Genomic DNA, 27449 nt, shown 5'->3' with positions numbered 1-27449 from the left:
GATGAACAAATCAACCTGGAATTTCTATTTATTTTTGTCTCACTATTGGACAAGGAGTGATAGCTTCACTTTGAACTTCAATTACTATAGTATAACAAATGTGTTTGCTGCTGAATTTATATGGGTTTATGGGCTCATAGTACTTTCAAGCAAAAAAGGTAATCAATTTCAATCTCTTTGTTTCATAGATTAAGGATACTAATGATCATGGAAGTTAATCTAGAACTAACTCATTCTGCACTCCATGATTATTCACTATCAACAATGAATCTTAATCATGTTTTGGCCGATACACCTGTCTACTATACTTACATGGGAACTAGTATTATATAGAATTCCATTTTACAGAGGGGAAGCTGCAGCACAAGGAAGGTAATTCGTTTTTTGAAGGCCACCTATGGCCAGAGTCAGGTCTTTTGATGCTTTGAGCACTTTGCTCCTGTTATAACTTGGCAGTAAAACCACCAATGACAGGGTCATAAAAAATGAGTAAACAACAAAGCTGAAACTTAGGGGAATACAAAACTCGGGGGTATCTTTTCAACTTGAATCTCTCTAAATACAAAATACCTTTAGGACTAACTTTAAATCACTTTAACAATTTATCTTTCAAAGTATGCTTGCATTTTCAATATTATATACTCTAGCTCACAAAGTACATTTGCTAATACATTTTTCAAGAGTAACTAAGAAATACAAAGGTTAAGCAAAGCACTTGTTATGCTAAAAAAGTCAAAGATGACTAAGAAATTATACTTCTAGTCAATCTTTTGCTAAGGAAGTCTAGCTTTTTTTTTTTATCACATGTTCACTGGGTACAAAGGTTAAAACATAGTGAAATGTGATCATATGACACTTTTTTTTTAATGGTGTAGAAGAAACAGTAGATTCCTTAGGACACGAGTCTCAGAGACAAAAGAAAAAAGTAAAGGTAAGATCCTATATATATTTACAGGTTTGATTGGTGCTGAGTTTTTAGAGAAAAAAAAAACTATATTTAGGTTTGTTAATCTATATAAAAATCTTTAATAGGCGATGAAAGAGCAGAAAATATGATTATATCTTCTCATGATCTACCTTAGAAATATAAACCTGGGAGCTAAAAAAATCTCTCCCAAATAAATTTATCATGTAATACAAAGTAATTACTTTTCTTTTGGGGGAAAAAAAGGTTTCATATAGCTAATCAAATTTATAAGATCTTTTTATTCAGAGCATTCTGAAACACTGAGGATTCTTAAAGTGACATTAACTTAAAAAAAATTTACAAGATGAAAAAAGACCAAAATTATGAATAAGTATGTTTGAGGAATGAAAAGATAGAAAGCATACATTCGACAGACTGAAGATGAATTTAGGAAGTATATGAGAAAGCTGAAGCCTCTTATCTTCCACAGTTTTAAGTCAACAGGTTATACCAATAGACAATGCCTAAATTAAAAAACCAAGAGATAGCAATATAAATATATACTTAAACATGAACATATACATAAGTATAGAGTCTTTACTTTCTCTTATGCACATATACTAAAATTTTAAAATATACAACCACTTCACTTGTCTTATAAGTTCTTTTCAATTGATCTAGAAACTACTGAGACATTCTAAAAATACTTTCATTTGCCAGGGGCTTTCCAGTTTGTTAAGATTACAATGTTGGAAAAAAAAAAAAAAGATTACAATGTTGGGAGGGTGTGGGAACATGTACTTGTTTCACATTTCATATATTTTAAGAAAAAACAGATTTAAAAGGAGAAAAAAGGAAATCAAAATATCCTCAATGATCTCTAAAGTTCTTCTCCTACTAAGATGAAAATACTCTCTTTTCTATCAGGCCTGCGATATGAAAGCTACATGCATCACAATCTTGTTTTGGCCCCTCTTCATGCTATTATTATCAGAGGAAAGGCAGTCTTCTAAAACAGTAAGTTTTTACAGTCACCATTGTGAAAATATTTCCAAAGGCATACTTTGTGTACAGTTAATAAAATATCCCAAGGCAATTCAAGCAAAAAAAAAAAAAAAATCTAAGCTATCAAAACTAATTGGTTAGCTATGTATATTCAAAATCTGTGATGTGTGAGCTAGATTCTAATTTGACAAAACCGGTTCTCATTTTATTTAAACTAAGTTGTTGTTTTTTTTTTTAACAGTTGGTTAAAGAAGTCTGTAAGTTTACACTATAAAATCTGAGATTAGTTTCAGGATATAAATACTATTTTTATTTTTTATTTTTTTATTTTAAAAAAATAATCTCCATGCCCAACGTGGAACAAAAACTCAGGACCCTGAGGTCAAGAGTCACACATTCTACTGACCAAGCCAGCCAGGCACCCCTAAACACCACTCTTTAAAATGTAGGAAATATTTTTTTTTAAATCACATATTTATGAGGAAAATTACTGTTGTTGCATTATTATAACTAGGGAAATACTTCAATTGCAAAAACAGTCAAAATAAGAACTATATTTTTGGATCTACAGCCACATAAGGGAAGAACTTCATGTTGCCTGGCTCTTAAATTCAATATATGGTTCAATTTGTTAATAAAATAAATATGCTCTGGGGGCACCCGGCTGGCTCAGTCAGTACAGCATCTGATTCTTGATCTTGGGTTCATGAGTTCAAGCCCCCACATTGGCTGAAGAGTTCACTTTAAAAAATATTAATGAAATAAATATTTTCTTTTAAAACACCAAGCTTTGGGCAGCCTGGGTGGCTCAGTTGTTTAGCGCCGCCTTCAGCCCAGGGACTGACCCTGGCATGGAGTCCCATGTCAGGCTCCCTGCATGGAGCCTGCTTCTCCCCTTGCCTGTGTCTCTGCCTCTCTCTCTCTCTCTCTCTCTCATATTAATAAATAAATAAATAATCTTAAAAACAAAAACAGAAACAAACAAACAAAAAGAAACGAGCTTTAAGCTGTTAACCCTATATAGAGTTATATCCTGAGTATTATTTCTTATTTAATAGCCCTAGGTGTAGTGTTGGTAGCTCTGATTTTTAAAAACAAAAAATTTTAAAATAATTTCATTATAAATCAGACACAAGTGATACACTATATACGTTAAGAGAATTATTTGCCATGTATTTCCATATATATATAATAGAATTATACCCATATTTTCAGTAAAAGTATAACAGAAGATATCCATATGATTAACTAGAATCTCTTTGCTCAGTTACATATAACAGAATTTCTTTAATCTTCAGTATTTCATCCCAGTGAAGAAATAAAAGTATTTGCTTTACTTTTTACACACTATAATATCAAAATATTAAAAAAGGAAATGTTTTTCTAAAACTATTTTCTTAAAAAAATAAAATAAAATAAAACTATTTTCTTCCAGGATTGGAATTTCACCCAGGATTGCCTGGGTGGTTATGCATCCAACTCTTGATTTTAGCTCGTCATGATCTCAGGATTGTGAGATTCCCTTCTCCCTCTGCCCCTCCCCTCTAAAAACAAAACAAAACAATCTTCCAATGTCTAATTTCCTGCATATGAAAATTTGGCAAATTCTGTTAATATTTTTCCTGATTAATGCATTTCTCATTTTTTTCTTTTTTAGGAAGTCAAATATAATTTCACTGAAAAGAATTATTCTTTGATTCCAGCGGATATCAATAAAAATGTAACTATACTTGATCTCAGTTATAACCAAATTACTTTGAATATTATAGACACAGGGGTTCTACAGACATATATTTTACTCACTGAACTCTATTTGACTGAGAACAATGTCACTATGTTATATAATAATAGCTTTGGTAACCTCTCCAATCTAGAAATTTTAAATATCTGTAGAAATTCCATCCACATAATCCAACAGGGTGCATTCATGGGCTTAAATAAACTAAAACAGTTACATCTCTGTCAAAACAAAATATCTCAACTGAGTCCTGACATATTTGTGCCTCTAAAAAACCTGATACTTCTGAATTTGCAAGGCAATTTCATAAGCTATTTTGATGTACCACAATTGTTTCATCTGGAATTAATAATTTTATATGGAAATCCATGGAACTGCTCTTGTAGTCTACTGAATTTACAAAACTGGTTGAACACGTCAAATGTGACACTAGGTAAGTTTCTATTATTTAAATTAATCAAAACCAAAATGTGATTGATTATATCATTCTACCTCAGGAAAGTCTCTCACACTTCATGTTTTAAAGAGAAAGAAACTATTCCTGTATAAGGGAAGCAGACAGAAACCCTGAAAAATACTTGTTGAACAGATATCCTTCCTCTGCCTTTTAGGGGGAAAAAAAGAAGAAAAGAAATTTAAATGTTCTGTATAATGAGATGATAGTCACTTCATGTATTAAGTTTACAGTTTAAATATGAATTCATAAGAGAATTTTTTAAGGCATTTCCTTTTCTTAGGATAAAAACAGATGTCCTATTTTCTTAACTGCAACCATGTACTGCCTGAGATCAATTTTTACCACAATCTTAATCATAACATCTTTATTAACACAAACCAAACAATAGATACTGCACTTAAACTATATTTGTAAAATAACTTAATAAACAAGGTGAATCTTTCCCTTCCCGTGTTGCTAGGCAAATACAAGAGTTTCTTACTAATAATCTTTAATAATGACAGGCAGATATACCAAAAAATTCTAGGTAAAAATAATTATTAAATGCTAGCCATTATAACTTATTAATAATAATAATCCTATTTTCCATAATAAATCTTATTCTGATTTACTAGAAAATGAAAACGTCACCACGTGCATCCACCCAGGTATCCTGAATCACTACAGTATCAAAACAGTACCTTATAATGCTGAATGCTACTCAAAATTTCCTCCACCTATAAATGAAGATCTTTATAACCACTTTCACTTCATTAGCAACTCAACATTCAATAGCTCTTTGAACAACTTAAAAAACTCAGGTAATGTACTGGTTTTGAATATTAATATTGCTGAAGGTAGTATACTAAATTAACTGAAGTAGTTCCGATTATTTTCTGAATTTTAAATTCCTGAAAACAATGTAAAAGAAAAATTCCTTAACAAAAGATTTACAAAACACTAAGTTTCCAAACTAGGCTTTCCTAGTTACCATCCAAATGCCATTATGCAACTTATTTAACTTCTTTGGGCCTTATTTTTGACTAGTTAAGTCACAATTCTATTTAATAGGTATAAATCAATAATATTCTTGGTAAAATGATAAACAATACCTGCAAAGACAAATAGTTATTTCAGAAAAAAAAAAAAAGGTATTTTTAACCACACTATTAAACACCTTTATTGTAGTTTTAGTAACTTTTGCTTAAAGAAAATTATAATATATGTTTATTTCTAATACCAACATTATGGAGTTATTAGGACATATAATTAATGATTATTTTATTTTTGTCAATTTAACAAAATCAATCTCTCTCGCTTTTTCTCTCTCTTGGTGTTCCAATTCAGAACGTAAACTTCTTGGAAAAAGTTGGGCTCTTCTTGTTGGTGTGGTAGTTACTGTACTGATGACTTCACTCCTCATTTTTGTTGCTATCAAATGCCCAATATGGTACAATTTTCTGCTTAGTTATCATCATCATCGCCTAGAAGAGCATGAAGCAGAAACCTATGAAGATGGTTTTACTGGAAATTCAAGTTCTCTTTCACAGGTTCCAGATACAAACTCTGAGGATACTACAGTAATATTTGAACAACTACATTCATTTGTGGTAGATGATGATGGGTTTATTGAAGACAAATACATAGATACTCATGAATTACATGAAGAAAATTAATTCTGTTCAATGTTTGATTTTTTAAAAATGTTATAAGTTCACTCACAGTTTAGACATAAATGGAGATTAAGCATGTGACATACCAAACTGTGGCTAGTAGATTTAGATTTTTTTTTTGCTAGTAGACTTTTATATTAATTGCAACACACGAGTATCATAAAATGATGTTTTTATCATTGGTATTGAGTAAGTCGGTCCAAATACAGTAACAGTGATAATACTAGCATTACTATTTTCAGCAGTATTCAGACCATACATCCTAATAAGGAAAAGACCTAAACTATTCATTAATTAAAATGAACTGATTCTAATATTAGCCCAGATATTTTATGTAATACATATTAAATTATATTAAAAGTTTTATTGATTGGAATCAGTAAATAATAAAGGTTTGGGGGGGTGCCTGGGTAGCTCAGATGGTTGAGTATCTGACTCCTGGTTTCAGCTTAGGTCATGATCTCAGGGGCCCAGGATCAAGCCCCATGTTGGGCTCTGTGTTAGGTGCAGAGTCTACTTGGTCCTGTCCCTCTCCCTCTACTTCTCCCCCTGCTCATATTCTCTGTCTCCATCTCTCCCTCAAATAAAATCTTTTTTTTTTAAATTTTTTATTTATTCATGATAGTCACACACAGAGAGAGAGAGGCAGAGACACAGGCAGAGGGAGAAGCAGGCTCCATGCACTGGGAGCCCGACGTGGGATTCGATCCCAGGTCTTCAGGATCGCGCCCTGGGCCAAAGGCAGGGGCCAAACCGCTGCGCCACCCAGGGATCCCTCTCAAATAAAATCTTAAAAAAAATTTTTTTTTAAATAAAGGTTTTGAATTTGTCAAAGTGAAAAAGCTTAAACATACGACACACTAAGACTGCTTTTATGCTTGCAGAATGAATTTATGGAATTGGAAAATATTTAAATGCTTCCTGATTTAGCACAATAAATTTTCTGAAAATTTAGTACTAACTTAAGGTATAGGTACAATGTCCAAGCACAATCTTAATAAGTTACTACTTCTTTCAAATATAAAAAAAAGACTGTGACCATAAAGGAAGACCATCACAACTGAATAGTATGGTAGCTTCCAAAGTGGGTATTACAAGTCTCCATGAATCTTGTTTTTAAAAAGCTATATTTCTGCCTCTCTTTGGGAGAGTTCTATTCAAATGAGTCTGTGCTGGAGTTGAGGAATCTTCAGTTGGTCCATGGACAGCTGTTTGGGATCCTGTAGATAGAGCAATGTTTCCCAAATTGTTTATTCTAGAATATTAATTTCCAGGGAAATGCTCAAAAATATTGAAAGAGAGAAAACAGTACATGGTCAAAGTACTATAGAATTACTATAGGAAATACTGAGTTTAAACACAATTTATTCAAGATTCTAACAAACTAAAATGCTCTCTGCCCTTCAACAACTAAGCATTAAGAATTTTTCAAACTTACTGGACAACAAAACCCTTTCTTTGAGGTGCCTACAAAGAGTCCATAGCACAATGATAGTCCAAAAAACTTAGTTTGGACAACAATGACCTTGGGACTATAACAGGAAGAGTCTAAAGTTAATTATTTTGTTAATTCCTTATAATCAATTGGCTGTAGTCATAATTTTAAAAACTTAATGCAAAGTGGCATTAAAAATTGTAACAAAATCCATCATTTTTACCTTCCATGGTGTGAAAATTAAGTGTATTTACACCTTTTAGAGACTTCTAAAACACTATAATAAAATACATTTATAAATGAAATAATACAATGTCATATTTTCTTCATCACCATCATACAGGAAAGGGCGTAGTGCCTAAAGGTCCATTGATTCAAATATAAAAAAAGACTGTAGGATTGAACGTGAGCTGAGGAGCAGGGAGATAGATATTTAAGTGTATAATAACACTATTTATTTTTGTGTATGTTCAAATTTCCCTATAATAAAGTTTTTAAAATGCATATGTACTTGAGAGTTTCTCAGACTAAACATAATGTATATGTATGTTATATTCTGCAGAATAGTTATTTTAAAGGTTACATCAATAGTAAATTCAGTTCAAATGTCTATTTAGGAAAATAAAAACTGTTTGGATGACATACAGTCTGTGAAATAAGAAGACTCACTTATTTATATGCATATTTGTGTTTATGGAAACATGTTTTCAATAAAGGATATAAGTGTTTTACATGTAATAGTTCCTACTAGAAGTGAGATAATTATGGAAACAAAATACATCTTTCTCTAAATAATCTGTTATTTTACCAAACTACCATTTCCTAATATGAGGCAAATATTAATATCTGAAAAATCTAGTAAAATGAAATATAATTATGAATGAACAAAGACTACATCTAATCTCTTAGGCCCCTTATAATTGAATGTTAGCATGTGAAATTGAATTAAAGCCGAGTGTAATGTTATAGTAATATTTTAAAGGCTGTACTCTATAACTAACTTATTTTGAATAGACGTTCCATAATAAACCTGACAGTTTATCCATACTACACTAAATGGAAGTTTTCTTAGACCTGCCTTCTCAGGGTATGGCATTACCTGCTCCCTTTGAATGTGTAGCCAAGGAAGATCCTTGTCTCACTGACATATTGGCCCTCTGATTAACACATGAAATAAATCTATTCACCTGGTGCATATAAAAGTAAATTTCATGAAAATAACTTTTGTTCTTAAATTTCTGCTTATGTCAGGAGAACCAATTATGTCCAGCCTCAATTACCAACTACAGATATTAAGAAACTGCTCACTGCTCACATTTCAGGACAAACTATCATATTTTAAGAACTCTTCCCTTAACTAAATGAACCAAATAGACATAAAAGTCTATGACAGTCCTAAATTTATAATCTGTGAGCTATCTTTCTGGATGAAATATCTATAAAACAGGTTCATATATTTTTAAATCTGACCTAAGTATTATATAACTGTAGATAAAGGATGAGATAAAAATTAGGACCTTAATCTGGAATGTGTTCAACAGACTAAGTTCATTATTTACTTTATAGGTACCTAGGGGAGCTATTTTATGCATGATAAATGATAAACACTTGCTGAGTGGTTTAAACAGAACAAACACAACAGTAAAAAGTTTTCAGGTGAAAGCTTGGTCACCATGTATATAGAATTTTCTTTGTAAATAGAAGAGTTTTCCAGTATTTATAATTTTTAAGGTAGCACTTTATAACATCAAATGATAAAGAAGAGGTTCCTTTGTTTTTAATCAACAGAAAAAATTGTATTACCTTTCAAATGTTTTATCATTACATATTAACAATTCAATTCTTCAATTGTTTTCTCTATATGCATAAGTAAAAGGACAGTATATTTGGTGTTACAGAATGTCAGTAATTTGGGTTATTACCCTTGCTCTCAGAGATTAATACTGATAAAATTCTGAGACAAAATATGTACAGGGTGAGTGTATACAAAATAGTATATCTGGTGTTACAGAATGTCAGTAATTTGGGTTATTACCCTTGCTCTCAGAGATTAATACTGATAAAATTCTGGGACAAAATATGTACAGGGTGGGTGTATACAAAATAGCTTATGTTTGCACTGCCTAGACAATATTTAATTAAGGCCAAAAATCAATGAATAATCATGTTAACTACTGTTATTATCTGAATATTTACGTCCCTCCAAAATTTGTATTGAAATCCTAGCCCCCAAAGGTAAATGGTATTAGTAGGTGGTCTCTGGGAAGTGATTAGGTAAGGAGAATGGAGGCCTCATGAATAGAATTAGTGCCTTTATAAAAGAGATCCCACAGACCTCCTTCTACCATGGGAGTATACAGAAAGGAGATACCTAATATGAACGAAAGAGGGACCTCACCAGAATGGGACCATGTTGGTGCCTTGAGCCCAGCCTCCAGAACTGTTAGCAATAAATTCCTGTTGTTTATAAGTTACCCAGTATGTGGTATTTTGTTATAGCAGCCCAAATGGACTAAGATAACTATATCACATCAACCTATTACCTTTGTAGGCCTTTGTCACTGCCACATTGACACTTATTACCAGAGTCAAAATTATTTGCTATCTGGTCTTTATATAAAAAGATACCTTTATGTGTATATATATGCATTAATATAACTACTAATTATAAATTAATAATTGAATACTGTAATAATGTACATAGCTCACTAATAATGTGCCTTTTATTAGACTGGGACTTGAATTCCAGAATTCAAACTAGTTAAAAGCTCTGGTTAAAATTATAAATGGTCGAGATGAACATATTCTTATTCATCTTAAAATTTAATATTACTTGAAATAGAAATTTTATTTATCTAATCTATGTAATAATTTTATTTATCCAGGATTTGGGTACTTAATGGCAAATGATAGTAATTTTATTTATATAAGACTTGGGTACTTAATGGTAAAATAAAAATAATAGATGTGTAACCAATAACATTTGTATTCCATATATTCAACTTTTTAAAATAAAATGCAAGAGAAGGGGTGCCTGAGTGGCTCAGTTGGTTGAGCATTCATTCAGCTCTTGATCTTAGCTCAAGGCTTGATCTCATGGTCATGAGTTTGGGCCTGCATTTGCCTCCATGCTGTGTGCAGAGTCTACTTAAAAAGAAAAAAATGCAAGGAAAAAAAAGAGAAGATTTATAAAGAAATAAATGACTTCAAAATTAAACTAAGAAATGTTTGATTTCTAAATGGATTGTACTTACGCTTGTCTTTCAGTAAATATGATATCCATACTTTGTGTTTCTCGATCATTTTGAGCTTTAAGCTGAATAAAGAGTTAATACAGAAGTTAGTGATAAAAAATTACCATTTAACTTTAAAAGTTATTCTGATCATGTACTAATTGAAAGATTATTGTAATAATCCTAATGCCACATGCAAATTTTTTTTAAAAATACAGTATCTATTTCATTTGACAAACTACTACCCTGAAACAGGAAGCCTTTCATAGGTAATATAATCTCACATCAAAGATATTCACTATTCTTCTATTCTTCAGTGATCAAATAATCCAATATAAATTTAATTTATATAAACAGAATTTCTAAAATTTATTGGGTGTCCAAGAGTTCATTAGTAATACGTTGGTTTTAGACCCAACACAAAGTTTTATCCTTTTTTTTTTTTTTTTTAATTTTTATTTATTTATGATAGTCACACAGAGAGAGAGAGAGAGGCAGAGACACAGGCAGAGGGAGAAGCAGGCTCCATGCACCGGGAGCCTGATGTGGGATTCGATCCCGGGTCTCCAGGATCGCGCCCTGGGCCAAAGGCAGGCGCCAAACCGCTGCGCCACCCAGGGATCCCCAAAGTTTTATCCTTAAACAGAATTTTATCTGAGTACTCCTACTTGACTCTACTGTTCATACTCAGCCTAGAATTTGGTTCTTCCCCAAATAATTGACAGAACACATAAAGAAGTTTCCACATTTTACATGCAGCATTAAGACTTTTTTTGGGGGGGGGTCCCTGGGTGGCGCAGCGGTTTAGCGCCTGCATTTGGCCCAGGGCGCGATCCTGGAGACCCGGGATCGAATCCCACATCAGGCTCCTGGTGCATGGAGCCTGCTTCTCCCTCTGCCTGTGTCTCTGCCTCTCTCTCTCTCTCTCTGTGTGTGACTATCATAAATAAATAAAAATTAAAAAAAAAAAAGACTTTTTTTTTTTCTTAAAGATTTTATTTATTTATCCATGAGAGACACAGAGAGAGGGAGGCAGAGACACAGGCAGAGGGAGAAGCAGGCTCCATGCAGGGAGCCCGATGTGGGACTCAATACCCAGACTCCAGGATCACACCCCAGGCAAAAGGCAGGCACCAAACCGTGGAGCCACCCAGGGATCCCCAAAACTGTTTTTTTAAAATTGGGAATTCTCATGTGTTCTAAAGTTAAGACTAATTTTACCAAATTATGTTTTTAGAACCCCAATTTAGAAAAAAGTCATTGTAGAGATTCTAGTCTAATTATGTAAGTTAGAAGCTATATAAGTTATATAAAAGTTGTATAAATAAGTTATAGAAACTATAAACTCTATGTATGTTATTTTCTTCCAAATGTTTATAATCAAAAGAAGTTAGCTCCTAACATTTTGTCATCTACCAAAGACTCAAAGAACATTAAACACCCATTCTCATTTATCAGTCAAGAAGTAGGGTTATATATGGCATCATAAGGTAACCATTCATTTTTCTCTCTCACTTATAAAATGTTATAAAGGTTACCTTATATTTACAGTGAGTACTTAGCTGCTTTTGTGCAAATGTTAAACCAAAAGTATTCCATAAGTTGGAATACTTAATCTGTATACAAGGAATATAGATGAGACTCCCTAACACTGTGGTGTGAGACCAGTTCAACCTAGCCTTGTAGAAAGACACTAAAGCATCCATTAGGGAGATCTGACAAACAGGAAGAAATTTAAAAAGAGCAACCTAAGGGGCATCTGGCTGGCTAAGTAGTAGAGCATGCAACTCTTGACCAGGATATGAGTTCGAGCCCCACACTGGATATAAAGATCACTTAAAAACAAAATCTTTAATGAAAAAAAAGCAACTGAAGGAACTCAATTATAATAGTGGCATTTAAGATCAGAGTAATACCTATCTGTAAGGTGTGCAAAGTTTTATCAAACTATTTCTAGATATAACTTTGTAGTGGAGGACATGATCTACTTGGTCTATTGCTTATACTTATAAATTTTCTTACCATGTTGTAATCATTCATCACTTCTTCCATTTCAGTATTGGTATTAAGTTTATCTACCAACTAAAAACAAAGATACAAAAAAAAAACCACTCTGTTAGTCTTTATAAATTTTCCCTATAATTCATAAGCTGGTATCTAATCTTACAAACAATGAGTAGTCATTTCAGTATTAATACAAGTATTTTGTCTTCTAAGATAAAAACAAATATTGAGCTAAGTATATATTATGCATTTGGCCAATCAATAAATCACATTTTTAGGGTGGCAAAGTGAGCAGTAATAAACTATTCTTCCCTCAGACTGTACATTGAAGAGCTTTGCCTGCTTTGAAAAGATGTCTGGACTTAAAAGAAGTGTCTAAAGAATACAAAAGGGATCCCTGGGTGGTACAGTGGTTTGGCGCCTGCCTTTGGCCCAGGGCGCGATCCTGGAGACCCGGGATCGAATCCCACATCGGGCTCCCGGTGCATGGAGCCTGCTTCTCCCTCTGCCTCTCTCTCTCTCTCTCTCTCTCTCTCTCTCTGTGACTATCATAAATAAATAAAAATTAAAAAAAAAATAAAGAATACAAAAGTTTGGGGAACATGTGTCTGTCTTTTCCTCAGCAGAGAGGGTATTAACAGATTTATAAACAGAATTATATTATAATTATATAATATTATGATTATAAATATATTCATAATTATAATAATATAATTGTAATATAATATAAAAGTTTGGGGAACATGTATCTGTCTTTTCCTCAGCAGAGAGTGTATTAACAGAATTATAAACAGAACTATAATTATATAATATATAATAATATATTAACATAATTGTAATATAATAACACAATATAATTATAATATAATTATATTTTTAACAGAATTATATTATACCAGTAAAAATGCAAAATTATTTTCTTGGTCTTCCAAAAAAAAACCAAAATACAAAAAAAAACAACAGGGTAAGGCACCATCAGCTTACTTATACCAGTAAGCTTCTTTCAAAAAATTAGGCAATGATAGAAATAGCTAACATATTTACCTGTGACAAACATTATTCTGGCCTGTTGAATATATTCACTTAATTTTAACAATTACTCTACAAAGTAGATACTATCCACATTTTGCAAATAAAGAAATTTAGCAAGCTGAAGAGCCAGAATTTAAACAGGAAGGCTACTAAAAGCAAACTATTTGGATATAACTGTGCCTAAAAAACTAAGCTTTATTAATGTACTATGTATTAGTATATATCCTATTTCACTTGATAAGAATAGTAAGTGCTACTAAAACCTAACATTCTCAAATGTTTTTCTATGTGTTAGATATGGGCTAAATGTTCTCCTTATATTAGTTCATCATCCTACAAACAACATATTTTACACATTATTAATATTATCATACTAAGTAATTTACCTAATGCATTCTACTACAACTAAAAAATGGCTTTTATCTAATATCATTTCATATAATACAAAAAACTTTCTCATATTTAAGACAAAACATTTACTAAAAACATTGCACTGAATACTAGGCTCTACAAATTGTTCATTATGGATTATATAGTCCAACGTATTTGAGAATTACAATATTCCATAATCAGCAAAATTTGTTTATGAGTACAATGTAACAATATCAAGTAGATACAGCATAATTTACCTAGCCATTTTGGTAGAATGTTTTGTATTTTATGTAACACTATAAAGTGCACTAACATTCTTATCATAGAAGTCCCAGAAGAAGAGAGGGAGAAAGGGCTGAAAACTTCCCTAATCTGGAAGGAAACAAATATTCATAAAAAAGGTGTAGAGAACATCCATAAAAAAATCAACAAAAGCAGGTCAACACCAAGATTATCATAGTAAAATCTGCAAAATACAGAGATAAGGGGAAAAAAATCCTACAAGCAACAAGGAAAAAGAAATCCCTAACTTAAAGGGGAAGACAAATAAGGTTAAAGCAGATCTACCCACAGAAACTTGGCAAGCCAGAAAAAAAGTGGCATGATAAATTTAAGTGCTGAATGGGAACAACATGCAGCCAAGAATACTTTATCCAGCAAGACTGTCATTCAGAGTTGAAGATACAGTGTCCCAGATAAACATAAAACAAGATTGTGACCACTACACCACCCCTGTAAGAAATATTAAAGGAGACTCTTTGAGTGGGGAAAAAAGACCAAAGGCAACAAAGACTAGAAAGGAATACAGAAGATCTTCAGAAATAACAATTTAACAGGTAATAAAATGGCACCAAGTGTCATATAACCATTCTGAATAAAAGTGGAGTAGGGATCCCTGGGTGGCGGTTTGGCGCCTGCCTTTGGCCCAGGGCGCGATCCTGGAGACCCGGGATCGAATCCCACGTCGGGCTCCTGGTGCATGGAGCCTGCTTCTCCCTCTGCCTGTGTCTCTGCCTCTCTCTCTCTCTCTCTCTCTGTGTGACTATCATAAATAAATAAAAAAATTAAAAAAAAAAAGTGGAGTAAATGATCAATCAAAAGACAAAGGGCATCAGAATGGGAAAAAAAAAACAAAACAAGACTCACCTATATTCTGCCTATAAGAGACTCATTTTAGACTTAAAGACCCCTGCAAATTGAAAGTGGAGGGATGGAGAACAATTTACCATGCAAGCAGATATCAAAAAAGAGCTAGAGTAGCCATACCTAAACAACTAGATTTTAAACAAAAGACTATAACAAGAGATGACAGAGGGTAGTATATCATAATTGAGCAGTTTACCCAATAAGAAGATCTAACAATTGTAAATATTTATGCTCCCGACTTGGAAGCTCCCAAATGGATAGAACAATAACAAACATAAAAAAATTGATAATAACACAATAATAGTAGGGGACTTTAACACCCCACTTGCAGCAATGTACAGATAATCCAAGCAGAAAAGCAATAAGGAAACAACGGCTTTAATGACACGGTGGCCCAGGGATCCCTGGGTGGCGCAGCGGTTTAGCGCCTGCCTTTGGCCCAGGGCGCGATCCTGGAGACCCGGGATCGAATCCCACATCAGGCTCCCGGTGCATGGAGCCTGCTTCTCCCTCTGCCTGTGTCTCTGCCTCTCTCTCTCTCTCTCTCTTTGACTATCATAAAAAAATAAAAATTAAAAAAAAAAAATTGACACAGTGGCCCAGATGGACTTAACAAATATATTCAGAACATTCTATCCAAATGCATCAGAATTCACGTTCTTTTTTCAAGTGCATGTGAGACACTCTCCAGAACAGATCACATATTGGGTCACAAATCAGGCCTCAACAACTACAAAAAGACTGAGATAATACCATGCATATTATCTGGCCACAGTGCTATAAAACTGGAAGTCAACCACAAGACCATTAAGAAAAACTTTGGAGGGGGGCTGGAGTGGCTCAGTAGTTGGGCATCTGCCTTTGGCTCAGGGCATGATCCAAAGGTCCTGGGATCGAGTCCTGCATCGGGCTCCCCTCAAGGAGCCTGCTTCTCCCTCTGCCTATGTCTCTGTCTCTCTCTGTCTCTCATGAATAAATAAAATCTTTGAAAAAAGAAAAAATTTGGAAAGACCCCAAATAAATGGAAGTTAAAGAACATCCTACTAAAGAATGAATGGGTTAACCAGGAAATGAAAGAAAAAACTTTAAAAATACATAGAAACAAATGACAATGAAAATTTGATCGTCTAAGACCTTACAGATGCAGCAAAAGTAGTCATAAGAAGGAAGTATATAGCAAGATAGGCCTACCTCAAAAAGCAAAAAAAATCTCAAATACACAATCTAATACACATGTAAATACACACATAAGGAGTTAGAAAAATAAGGCAAATGTGAAGCCTAAAGCCAGCAGAGAAAGGGAAATAATAAAGATCAGAGTAGAAATAAATGATACAGGAAACAATATAGGTTGGTGAGGATGCGGAGAAAGGAGAATGCACTGCTGGTGGGAATGCAAATAGGTACAGCCACTCTGGAAAACAGTATAGAGGTTCTTCAAAAAGTTAAAATAGAAACTACCATATGACCCAGCAACTGCACTACTAGGTATTTACCCAAAGGATACAAAAGCACTGATTCAAAGGGCACATGCACCCAGGTGTTTATAGCAGCTTTAGCAACAGCACCAAAACTATGGAAAGAGCACTAATGCCCACTGACTAATGAATGGATAAAAAAGATGTGACACAGACACACATAAAATGAAATATTACTCAGCCATAAAAAAATAATGAAATCTTACCATTTGCAATGACATGTATGGAGCTAGAGTGTATTACCGCTATGCAAAATAAGTCGGTCAAGAAAGATAAATACTGTATGATTTTACTCATATATAGAACTTATGAAACAAAACAGATGAACATAGGGGAAAGAAAAGAAAAGAGAGAGAGGGAAGCAAACCATAAAGGAGACCCTTAACTATAGAGAACAAACTGAGGGTTGCTGGAGGGGAGGGGGGTGGAGGGCAGGTTAAATGGGTGATGATTATTAAGGAGAGGACTTGTTGTGATGACCACTGGGTGTTATATATAAGTGATGAATCACTAAATTCTACTCTTGAAACTGATACATTACACTGTATGTTAACTAACTAGAACGTAAATAAAAATTGAAACATTAGAAAAAAAAGACGACCATGACTGGCAGAATACATATTGATCTGTTAAACCAAATTATCTCTGGGGAGGGCAATGAGGGAAAAAGCAAAATGATATTTTAATCTCTAACTTTTCCTGTTTTCAATCTTTTACAGTAAGCATGTATTTGTGTATTATTTGGTATTTAAAATAACACATTTTTAAAGCAGCAAAAACCAAAAAAAATGTTCAAAAAAATCTTAGAACAAATACCATGTTGTAGTCTGCTAGTTGTCCTTGAAACTCTTTGATTTCAACAGCTAAAGTCTCAGCTCTGTAAGCATAAAATACATTTATAAACACATAAATAAGCAGAAGTGAATTATAAACATTATGTAACTATGAATTCAGTATTAAATTTCTGAAATATATTACATTAAATGTTGCTTGTAATAGGAAAGATCTTGTATAATTTTATCTCCAAAATCACTTACCTCTTTTCATATGACAAATATACTGAATTCTCTTGATTGTACATTTCTATTTCTTTCTGAAGTTTATTAATTTCCATTGTAAGTTCACTTATTTTACTTCTAAATGAGAAGAAATTAGAAAGTCAGTAATACTTCTAATCCAGAAAAGAGCCTTTCTAGACACACAAAACAAACTTCTCATACATGTGTAACATTATAAATGGTTTTATGAAATTTCACTAAAGGAAAAACAATTTATGTGGCTTATTTGACTAAGAATGAGGAATATCCCAACTTTGATAAGAAACTAAAAGAGATTCTCTAATCATTAAGATGAAATATGACCAGAATATAAGGCTGGTCAAACTAACAATCTTTAGACAGAAGCAGATGCCTTAATTGTCACCCTTAAACCACAGGCCATCCTCTAGGACAGGGCTTCTCAAAAGCAGCACTATTGACATTTTAGGTCATTAAAGAATACTCTGAAGTATTCTGAAGAATACTCGGAAGAATACTTCTTTACTTCAGGGGAAGGGTCTATCCTGTGCACTCTACGAAGTTTAACTATATCTGTAAAAGTTGTCAGTAGCACAACCCGTCAATCCCAAGTGTGACAACCAAATTATTTGTCTAAAAATTGCCAAATATTCTCTAGAGAGCAAAATCAGTGCCAGTTGAGAACCACTGCTATAGAGTCAAACAATTACATAAATAGCTGGAACTATTTTTTTATGCAGAAACACAAATCATAGAAAAGCAAGGAAATGAAATGATGAAAAATAGTGCTATTCCTTTTCCTTCTTTTGATTTAAAAGTGGCTGGATATCAAGAGATGCTATACAACTAACATCCTATCTTTTTTGCTGATATTAGTTTAGCTTAATGCTAAACTTAATGGACTGATGGGAAAAATGTACACTTCTCTTTACTGCCTTCTAGAAGTTTGAGAATCATAAAGGATCCTGATATCAGAGAAATGAAAGGATCCAGAACTGGGAAAGAAAACAGTACTTTTAGGACATGATAGAAGAATGGATTACATGAAATGGAAGTAAGAGAGAAAGAAGATACTGATAATGAGCCAAGAAGAAAACAAAGTAAAATGGGAAAATGGAGATAGGACAGTAGGACACCTGAGCAAGAAAAAGGTAGGTTGAGAATAAGAAAAAAGTTCTCAATTTAGAGCTTCATACTTTGAGACACATAATAAACCTTATTAATTAAAATACCCCACATTCGTAGCAGTTGACCAAACATACATTTATGTAAAACCTTGCACTGATTAACATGTCATAAATAACTTTTCCCTTTCTTATTAGATGCAACTAGTGACATGTCAGTGGTATAAATAATATACTTCACAGTAATTTGTGAAAGAAGCATAAAAGATTATTCTTATCATTTTATGAAAAACAGTGAACTTGACATATAGAGTTCATATACATGCAAATATACACAATTTAAAATCTCAGCCTAATTGTATTATCACATATATTTTGTAACATAGCCAAATTAACAAATTATATTAGAACACAAAATAACTCTTAGAAATCGAAAGATAATTATCTTAATAAAAGTACCAGAGTTAAAACTTCACGACCATTCATAGGAAAAAACATACCGAAGAAGCCCAAGATAATAAGATTTGTCTAAAATTTGCCTCTGAGGACCTAAAAAAAAAAAAAAAAAGTTTTTAATTATTACTGTACAGTTTGGAAATGCTGCCAAAACACCAAAGCCAAAGCACAATAAAGTTACACTCCATAATTCTGACAGTCCTTATTTATGCTCCAATAAATCTGATAATCAAGACAAATCATTAAAATGGAAAAGAACACTGGGACACCAGGCTGGCTTAATCAGTAGAGCATGGGACTCTTCATCTCCGGGTGAAATGAAAAGAGAATTAATATCCTGGCATTATGACATAATGGAAACTTGAATTAAGACCATGAAAATGGGACTAGAGGTAGGGCTGTTAAGACAGTAGACTCTACGGGTCAGGTTGACTGAATGCACACTAAGAAAGTCTAGAACGGGGTTATCCAAGAAAACCTTCTGCAACAATCGAAATATTCTATATCAGAACTGTCCAGTGAAGTAGCTACCTGGGATTATTGAGCACTTGAAATATGGCTGATGCTACTTGAGAGCTAAATATTTATTTTACTTAATTTTATTCAATTTAATTTTAAATAGCTACATGTAGCTATTTATTATCATAAAGTACAGTACAGATTTTGGACTGTGAATTTCTCAGTGCAAGAGATTATGATTTTTCAGAATTTGTCTCAGAGACTTTTTTAGAAACATGATCTTATTTCAGTAGGAATACGAAAGTATTCCTAAGGAAAAAAAAAAAGTATTCCTAGGTTAAATGTCCCAAACCTTGAGAAATGAAGTGCTCTGCAAGGTGGGAGAGGTAAGGGTAGAGAGTACTGACTGTGAGCTCTATGCTCAGAAGAGGGAGAGAATGTGTTAGAAAGGGAAATGGGGCTCTGGAGCAGGTAACAAGTCACAGCAGATAGTAGTACATATAATAATCAGAACTCTTTCATGTAAGACTCTGAAATATACTGGTAGAAATTATCTTAACTGATATTGGTTCTGTTCTAAGGAGAAATCAATACAGTAATAAATATTTGATAAATTATTTATAGGATTATTTAATAAAATAAAATGTGCAAATATTTCTCTGAATATATTTTCAAAGACTAATTATATAATTTTGACACTTTTTCACAGTACTCATTATTATTAAGCAAGCATTTCTAAATAACCGTTTATTAGTATTTAGTGAGCTAAGTGGTATTACAATAAAGAAAGAAAATTTGTCTTCTCAAAGGCATGGCATGGTATATTATACAATATAGCATCTTATAATTAATTTTTCTCAATAGAATATCTTCATCCCTGATAAGTCATTTGTCACAAATACAGAAAATAAAACTCATTATAAAGCAGTTCATCATGCTTTGATTTGTACATATTACAGACCAATTTTTTGAATCCTAACATACCATTATGTCTCTTTAAACACAGAGGCGTAAGGAAAGATGCAGCAAAAATCTATACATTAGTCTCATTTCCTTACTTAAAGAGTTACATATTACAATGGTGCATTAGAAAAAGTAACACTCAACTAATTTCTCATAAAAATATAAGTATCTTAATAGTGTCACTTTTATATTAAAAAGCATTTCAGAATATTTCTACATAGTACTAGAAATCTAATTTTCATTCCTAAGCTTTTCTTCAAATTATTTCAAATTTCTTCAAGTTATAACAAGTTTCATGTTCAGAAAAATAAAGATTAAAATACCTCACATATGTATTTATTCTCTATTCCACAATGTATTTTCACATTCATTCTTTTAATTATTTAACCCTAACCATAATTTTGTGAATCAACGAATAAAAATGGAGTAAAATAGCCTTCTTATAATTCTCATTTAGTAATAAGGTACTGTAATATATTTTTTTAAGATTTTATTTATTTATTTCTGAGAATACACAGAGAGGAGAGAGAGAAGCAGAGACACGGGCAGAGGGAGAAGCAGGCGCCACGCAAGGAGCCTGACGTGGGACTCGATCCCAGGCCTCCAGGATCAGGCCCTGGGCCGAAGGCGGCGCTAAACCACTTGAGCCACCCGGGCTGACCGTAATATTTTTTTTAAATATTTTATTTATTTATTCATGAGAGACACAGAGAGAGGCAGAGACGCAGGCAGAGGGAGAGGCAGGTTCCTCACAGGGAGCTCGATGTGGGACTTGATCCCGGGACTCTAGGATCACGACCTGAGCCCAAGGCAGACGCTCAACCGCTGAGCCACCCAGGCATCCCTACTTTTTTTTTTTTTAGGTTTATTTGAGAGAAAAAAGATTTGAGAGAAAGAAAGAGAGAGCATGATCAGGGAGAGGGGCAGAGGAAGAGAGAGAAGCAGACTCCCCACTGAGCAGGGGGGCGTTATCCTTGCTTGATCATGACCTGAGGCAATGGCAGATGCTCAACTAACTGAGCCACCCAGGTGCCCCTGTTTAATACTTTATACAAAATATACCCATTTTCTTAAAATAGATACCTTTCATTCCAGTTTTCATTCCACTCAAACCTTGCTGTGTTACAGGACGATCAGCAACTTTGATTTGAGAAGACAGAACACCTCCTGTCCCTATGGGACCACCACGAGAGCCTGGTCTTGCTGTTCCAGGTGGCAACTAAATGAAAAATATGATTTCAGTTTTAGTAAACTAGAAAAATACTGTACCTTCTACTACTGTTAAGACTGCAAAGAGAATATTTTACGAATTAAAATTCTATTTAATTTGTAAAATATTCTTTATACTTTTGAATTTCTGAAATATTAAATATTAATAAAATTCTTTAACATTTAAAATTCCATGAACATTAAATAGTACACTTCCTTAAAATTTAAAATTCTAAAATAAAATTTATTTTTTTGTCAACTATATTTTAAGAAAAATTAGATTACATAAATATATAAATAAAATTCTATGTGTAGACACTATTTATAACACCCCTAAACTGGAAAGGAACTAACTGTACACATATTTGTCCTTATTTTAACCATAAGAAATGGTTGAATAAGTTGTAGTATATTAAAAAAGTTGATACAACAGTATTTATTTATTTATCTATTTTAGATTTTATTTTATTATTATTTTTTTATTTATTCATAGAGACAGAGAGAGAGAGAGAGAGAGGCAGAGACACAGGCAGAGGGAGAAGCAGGCATCGTACAGAGAGCCTGACGTGGGACTCCATCCAGGATCTCCAGGATCACGCCCTGGGCTGCAGGCGGCACTAAACCGCTAAGCCACCGGGGCTGCCCTATTTATTTATTTTTTTAACAGTATTTATAATTCCATTTTGTAAAACAGAAAGTCTGGAGAATTTTATAAAAAACGGTAACAATGGTTATCCTAATAATGCTGTAGTTCATTTTTATGTTATCTTTTCACAGCTTGATGTTTTCAGCATTATTACAGTAAATATATATTACCTTCAAAATTAGAAAAAAAAAATGGGGCAGCCCTGGTGGCGCAGCGGTTTAATGCTGCCTGCAGCCGGGGGTGTGATCCTGGAGACCCAGGATCAAGTCCCACATGGGGCTCCCTGCATGGAGCCTGCTTCTCCCTCTGCCTGCGTCTCTGCCTCTCTCTCTCTCTCTCTCTCTCTCTCTCTCTCTTTCATGAATAAATTAAAAAAATAAAATCTTTTAAAAAATTAGAAAAAAATATGAAAAATTTTCTGTTTCCTTTTTTCTTTTTTAAAGATTTTATTTATTTATTCATGAGAGACACAGGGAGAAGGGAGTTCCGGGATCACGCCCTGAGCCCAAGGCAGACGCCCAATGGCTGTCCCTGAAATTTTCATTTTTAAATTGAAATTATATATAATTCTATCACAAGATAGTCAAATAAGTGTTAAATGGCTTACATCATTCAGCAAGCATACAGATCATTACTCTACATGATTTTCTATTTCAGTTCTGCAAAATCCAATAGAATACTATACCCTCTGAGGAAAGAATAAAAGACTCCCTTCTTGGGGTGCCTAGGTGGCTCAGTTGGTTAAGCGTATGCCTTTAGGCCCTGGAATTGAGCCCCATGTGGTGGGGCTCCCTGCTCAGCAGGAAGCCTGCTTCTCCCTCTCCCTCTGTCCTCTACCCCCTGACCCCTGCTTGTGCTCTCTCTCTCCAATAAATAAGTAAAATCTTTGGGAGAAAAAGATTCCCTCTTTGCCAGTTCATACAGCATGGAGAGGTTGGAAAGGTATGAGACAATCCAAAGCTGTTCCACGTTATCCTTCTGTTATCTTCCATTCTTTCTTTCCTTTTTTCCTCACACTCTGCCCAAGAGTAAAGCAGTGATCTCTGGAAGAGAATGCTAAATCTCTTCCTGGGTAAACTTTACCAAATGAAAATACAGAGAAATATAAATTAAAATCAAACACATCTAAAAGAATGAATAGACATGTATGTATTCACATAAAAATATGCTTACAATATAGTATTAAAAATAATAGATAAGGTAGACAACAATGTATACCATTGTTTTAGAAAATATTAAAATCATACAATCTTATATGCATGTGTCTTAGTGTTTGTAAATAAACAGAAAAAAGTTTGGAGGGATACATATCACACTGTTGACTATCATTATAGCTGAGGTAGGAAGGAACTCTGGCACTATTCCTTTGTATATTTAATGACAAGCACCAATAGTTTAAAAACTAGTAACATTAAATAGGTGAAGCAGGGGCAGCCTGGGTGGCTCAGCGGTTTAGTGCCGTCTTCAGCTCAGGGCCTGATCCTGGAGACCCAGGATTGAGTCCCATGTCGGGCTCCCTGCATGGAGCCTGCTTCTTCCTCTGCCTGTGTCTCTGCCTCTCTCTTTCTCTCTGTCCGCTTCTTCCTCTGCCTGTGTCTCTATCTCTCTCTTTCTCTCTCTCTGCTTCTTCCTCTGCCTGTGTCTCTGCCCACCCCCCTCTGTGTCTCTCATGAATAAATAAAATCTTTAAAAAAGAATAAATAAATACATAAATAATAAATAAGTGAAGCACCTGGCACTGAGTAGGTGGCCAGTAAGTGTCCAGATTCTTTTATAAATATTTCATTAGCAAGCATAAATTCTTACTAAAATAAAAATTCTTACTAGCTCAGTACCATGCATATGAAGACTTTAGAAAAATCATTTTAGTATAAGTTGATGTTGATAACGTTACGTAAAACTCTAGAAAAATCTGAAAACATTAAGAAAACCTGACTTTAACAAAATCATTCCCTCCAAAAATTACTGTTCTTCTTATGACTTAAACACAGGACCGAGGGGCACTTGGGTGGTTCAGTCAGTTAAGCAGCTGCCCTCAGCTCAGGTCACCATTCCAGAGTCCTAGGACTGAGCCCTGCAGCAGGCTCCCTGCTCAATGAGGAGTGTTTCTCCCTCTCCCTCTGCTCTTCCACCCACTTGTGTGCTCTCTCTCAAATAAACAAATCTTTAAAAAAATAAAAATAAAAAATTAAACACAGGACCTAACATTATCTCTAGTTTGCAGTTAACCTACTGTATAAGCTTGACATACAAAGAGTCAAAACCATCTGTTGCAAGCATCAGAATAATTAATATGAATATTTTGGTGTATTCATTTCTTTCTATGTATGTATAAATATGCTTTTATGTTCAACGGGCACCACACTGCTTTTTTCACTTAATACTATATTATAAAGATTTATAATTTCTTCAAATATTCTTTGAAAATAATTTTTAATGACTACTTCATAGCTTATTATAGGAAGAGATGCATCACATTTTAAGATTCACTTGTTGTAAGGTAATTTAAGTTGCTTTCAAATTTTCACTGTTATAATTCCAATGAAACTGTAATAATCATCTTTACAGGATATTATTTTGCTTAGAATGATCAGTTTATAAAGTTTATCCAATTTTTTCTAATGTGGTACATGTTTGATGACACTCTCCATTTCACATTAAGCTATTAAATTTTTCTAGTCTGTTTCTAGGCTGTTGTGGCAACCAAAATATCGTTTTACTTATTACTTATAATGTATTTATAGTGGAGTACTGTACTTTTCCTTATTTTTGCTTTATTGCTTTAGATGAATTTTAGAATAGTTTTAGAATGGTATCTCATATAATTTTGATTGAACATAGGGTTCATAGCCTTAGTATAGCAAGAGCTCTTATAAGTTTGCTTTTTCATTTTAAGATTCTGAACTCTATGACATCTATGTTACAAATAATTTTTACCCATTTATCATTTTTAACTTTTTTAATGGTGTTTTCAATTTTTAAGAATTCAAATATATAAATATAAAGATACTTTCCTTTTCAGTATTTGGTGTTTGTTTTACAAAGGCCTAGTCTACACCAAGTTTATATGAAATACTTGCCTATTTTTTCTTCCAATACATTTACAGCTTCATTTTTTAAATATAAAGTTTCGGTGGGTGCACGGGGGGAAAAATAAATGAGTAAATAAATAAATAAATAGTTTCTAAAATATCTAGAATTGGGGCACCTGGGTGAGTCAGTCAGTTAGGCATCTGCCTTCAGCTCAGATCATGGTCCCAGGGTCCTGGGATCCAGCCCCGCATTGGGCTCCCTGCTCAGCAGGGGAGCCTGCTTCTCCCTCTCCCTCTGCCACTCCCCTTGCTTGTGTGCTCTGTCGAATAAATAAAATCTTAAAAAAATAATAAAAATAAGAATATGTAGAATTCTGCGTGAGGGAGGGGTCAATTTTTAATAATCAATGGTTTACCCATTATTTGAACGCACTACTGAATGTTCTATGCTTTTCCCACTATTTTGAAATGTCACTTTAATCATTAAGTTCTTACATATGTCTGATTCTGTTTCTTGTCTATTCCATTTCATTTGATCCAGCCACCAATAAACTGTACCACTTAAATTACTGTACCTTTAAACTAAATTTGAATATCAGTATGAGCAGGCATTTTCTCTCAATAATGTCTTTCAGACATCCTTCCACATTTATACTTCTAGGTATTCCCTCCCACAATACAAAATCATATATAACACTATCCGGACAGAATAAAGCAAGAACAAATAAGAATTATAATAGGCAGGCTCTCCAACTTCTACCAGGGCATATGCATAAGAATTCAACAGAACTGTTTGAAACTTACTCCAGTTGCCACTCGAGTATTTCCTGACGGGGGTCGTATTCCAGAAGGAGGTCTTCCAGGTAACCCAATTCCACCTCGCGAAACAGGGCGAGCTGCTGAAGGCTTGTGATTACTGGCCATTGTTTGTACACTTTAACCACTATTTGGAAAACAAGAAACAGTTCAATTCTCCTTTGGTGCCTTCTATAGTAAGACACTGGGGATCTACATAGCTTTCCTTCAAACATTTAAACCACAATAACTTTTCTTGCAAATGGCCATTCCAAGTACCACTATGAGGCCAAACCTGCTTCATTTTGTTCAAATTTGACATTAATGTTACATCTACAATGGAGTCATTGAAGTCAATGAAGTCATTTATTATAGTATGCCTTCTTCCTTTCCCTGTTTGCTTACCAAAATGCAAGCCTCTCTAATTAATTATCTGTCTTGAGCTCTTCCTATACTCTAATAAAATTTCTTTTTTGACATATCCAGCACCTTTCTTCCGTTTAGACTTTTTCTCTGTGCTCTATGATTCACTTTCTTATATTCTCTGTTATCAAATGCTTCATTTTACTCTTAACCCCAGCTTCCCCGCAAAACACTTTTAGTAGTAAAAGCTGTTTTAGCTTCTTAATCCACAAATCAAAGCAAAGGGAGTACACAACACTCCCCTTGCTTCTCAGTGTCACTTTCAAAACACTCTTCTTCCAAATCTTAAAAAAACAAAAACAAGACTCTCTTCCTTTGACAACCAGGGAACGCAACCTTATTGCCTTGGATCTTGCCTGGTTGCTTTTATCTAAGGACCACCTAATCTCTAACCCCATCTTCACTAAAGTCTTTTAGTGACACCTAGTTCAGTGTCTATTCCAGTCCCACCAAAGCCCTGGATGACTTCCCTGTGGATTCAATACCTAACGTTCTAGGTCACGGTTCCCTGACCTAAATTTCAGTTACCATCTCAACTCCATTTCAGTCATCTATAGCTGTGGGTCGACCTAGAGCTTGTCATCATCTGGAATTGTTTCACCCCAGTATCAGTTGAAATACTTCATTCCCCTTAATCTCCACATGCCTGTCTCATCTTTTTTCTAACTACATCTCCCTTTAAAACAGTTCCTTAATTCACTCATTTTCTTCCAGTTTATCAGCCCTCTCCTTTACTCATCAGAATACATCATTTAAAGTTTGGCTGATAATTCAGAACAGCATTTTTCAGATTATGGGTCACAACCTACCAGTGGGTTGTGAAAAAAATTTGGCAGATTCTAACCAATATACTTTAAATGTGATATA

The 27449-nt window shown here is 33.8% G+C and overlaps 2 protein-coding genes across 6 annotated transcripts in view; one reads left to right on the top strand and one right to left on the bottom strand.

Annotated features, from left to right (window-relative positions):
* Nucleotides 1-27449, bottom strand: part of IFT74 (intraflagellar transport 74) — an 85054-nt gene that overhangs the window by 54235 nt on the left and 3370 nt on the right. For 4 of the 5 annotated variants that reach the window (XR_012038132.1, XM_072841576.1, XM_072841575.1 and 1 more), the window contains exons 2-8: nucleotides 26169-26307; nucleotides 21561-21696; nucleotides 19100-19148; nucleotides 17497-17595; nucleotides 17276-17336; nucleotides 12450-12509; nucleotides 10449-10510 (exon numbers count right to left, since the gene is read on the bottom strand). Coding sequence is in view for 4 of the 5 variants with exons in the window: in XM_072841576.1 (XP_072697677.1) it covers nucleotides 10449-10510; nucleotides 12450-12509; nucleotides 17276-17336; nucleotides 17497-17595; nucleotides 19100-19148; nucleotides 21561-21696; nucleotides 26169-26288 (587 nt within the window). In the remaining variant the exon portion in view is untranslated. The remainder of the gene's footprint in view (nucleotides 1-10448; nucleotides 10511-12449; nucleotides 12510-17275; nucleotides 17337-17496; nucleotides 17596-19099; nucleotides 19149-21560; nucleotides 21697-26168; nucleotides 26308-27449) is intronic. The other variant, XM_072841579.1, reaches the window with a different exon arrangement.
* LRRC19 (leucine rich repeat containing 19) lies at nucleotides 824-10228 on the top strand. The gene is made up of 5 exons (XM_072841580.1): nucleotides 824-931; nucleotides 1835-1924; nucleotides 3570-4083; nucleotides 4722-4907; nucleotides 5434-10228. Exons 2-5 carry the CDS (start codon nucleotides 1844-1846, stop codon nucleotides 5760-5762), a joined length of 1110 nt encoding a protein of 369 aa, XP_072697681.1. The 5' UTR covers nucleotides 824-931; nucleotides 1835-1843; the 3' UTR covers nucleotides 5763-10228.

Source organism: Canis lupus, chromosome 10 (genome assembly GCF_048164855.1).
Source record: "Canis lupus baileyi chromosome 10, mCanLup2.hap1, whole genome shotgun sequence".
Lineage (NCBI taxonomy): Eukaryota > Metazoa > Chordata > Mammalia > Carnivora > Canidae > Canis > Canis lupus.
This window is presented reverse-complemented; position numbering and strand designations above follow the sequence as displayed.

Bases quoted from the DNA above. Each gene is read 5' to 3' on its own strand.
- LRRC19 (XM_072841580.1), top strand. From the start codon at position 1,844: ATGAAAGCTACATGCATCACAATCTTGTTTTGGCCCCTCTTCATGCTA. The intron at 1,925-3,569 runs GTAAGTTTTTAC...TTTCTTTTTTAG, and splicing joins AAAGGCAGTCTTCTAAAACA to GAAGTCAAATATAATTTCAC. The intron at 4,084-4,721 runs GTAAGTTTCTAT...CTGATTTACTAG, and splicing joins CACGTCAAATGTGACACTAG to AAAATGAAAACGTCACCACG.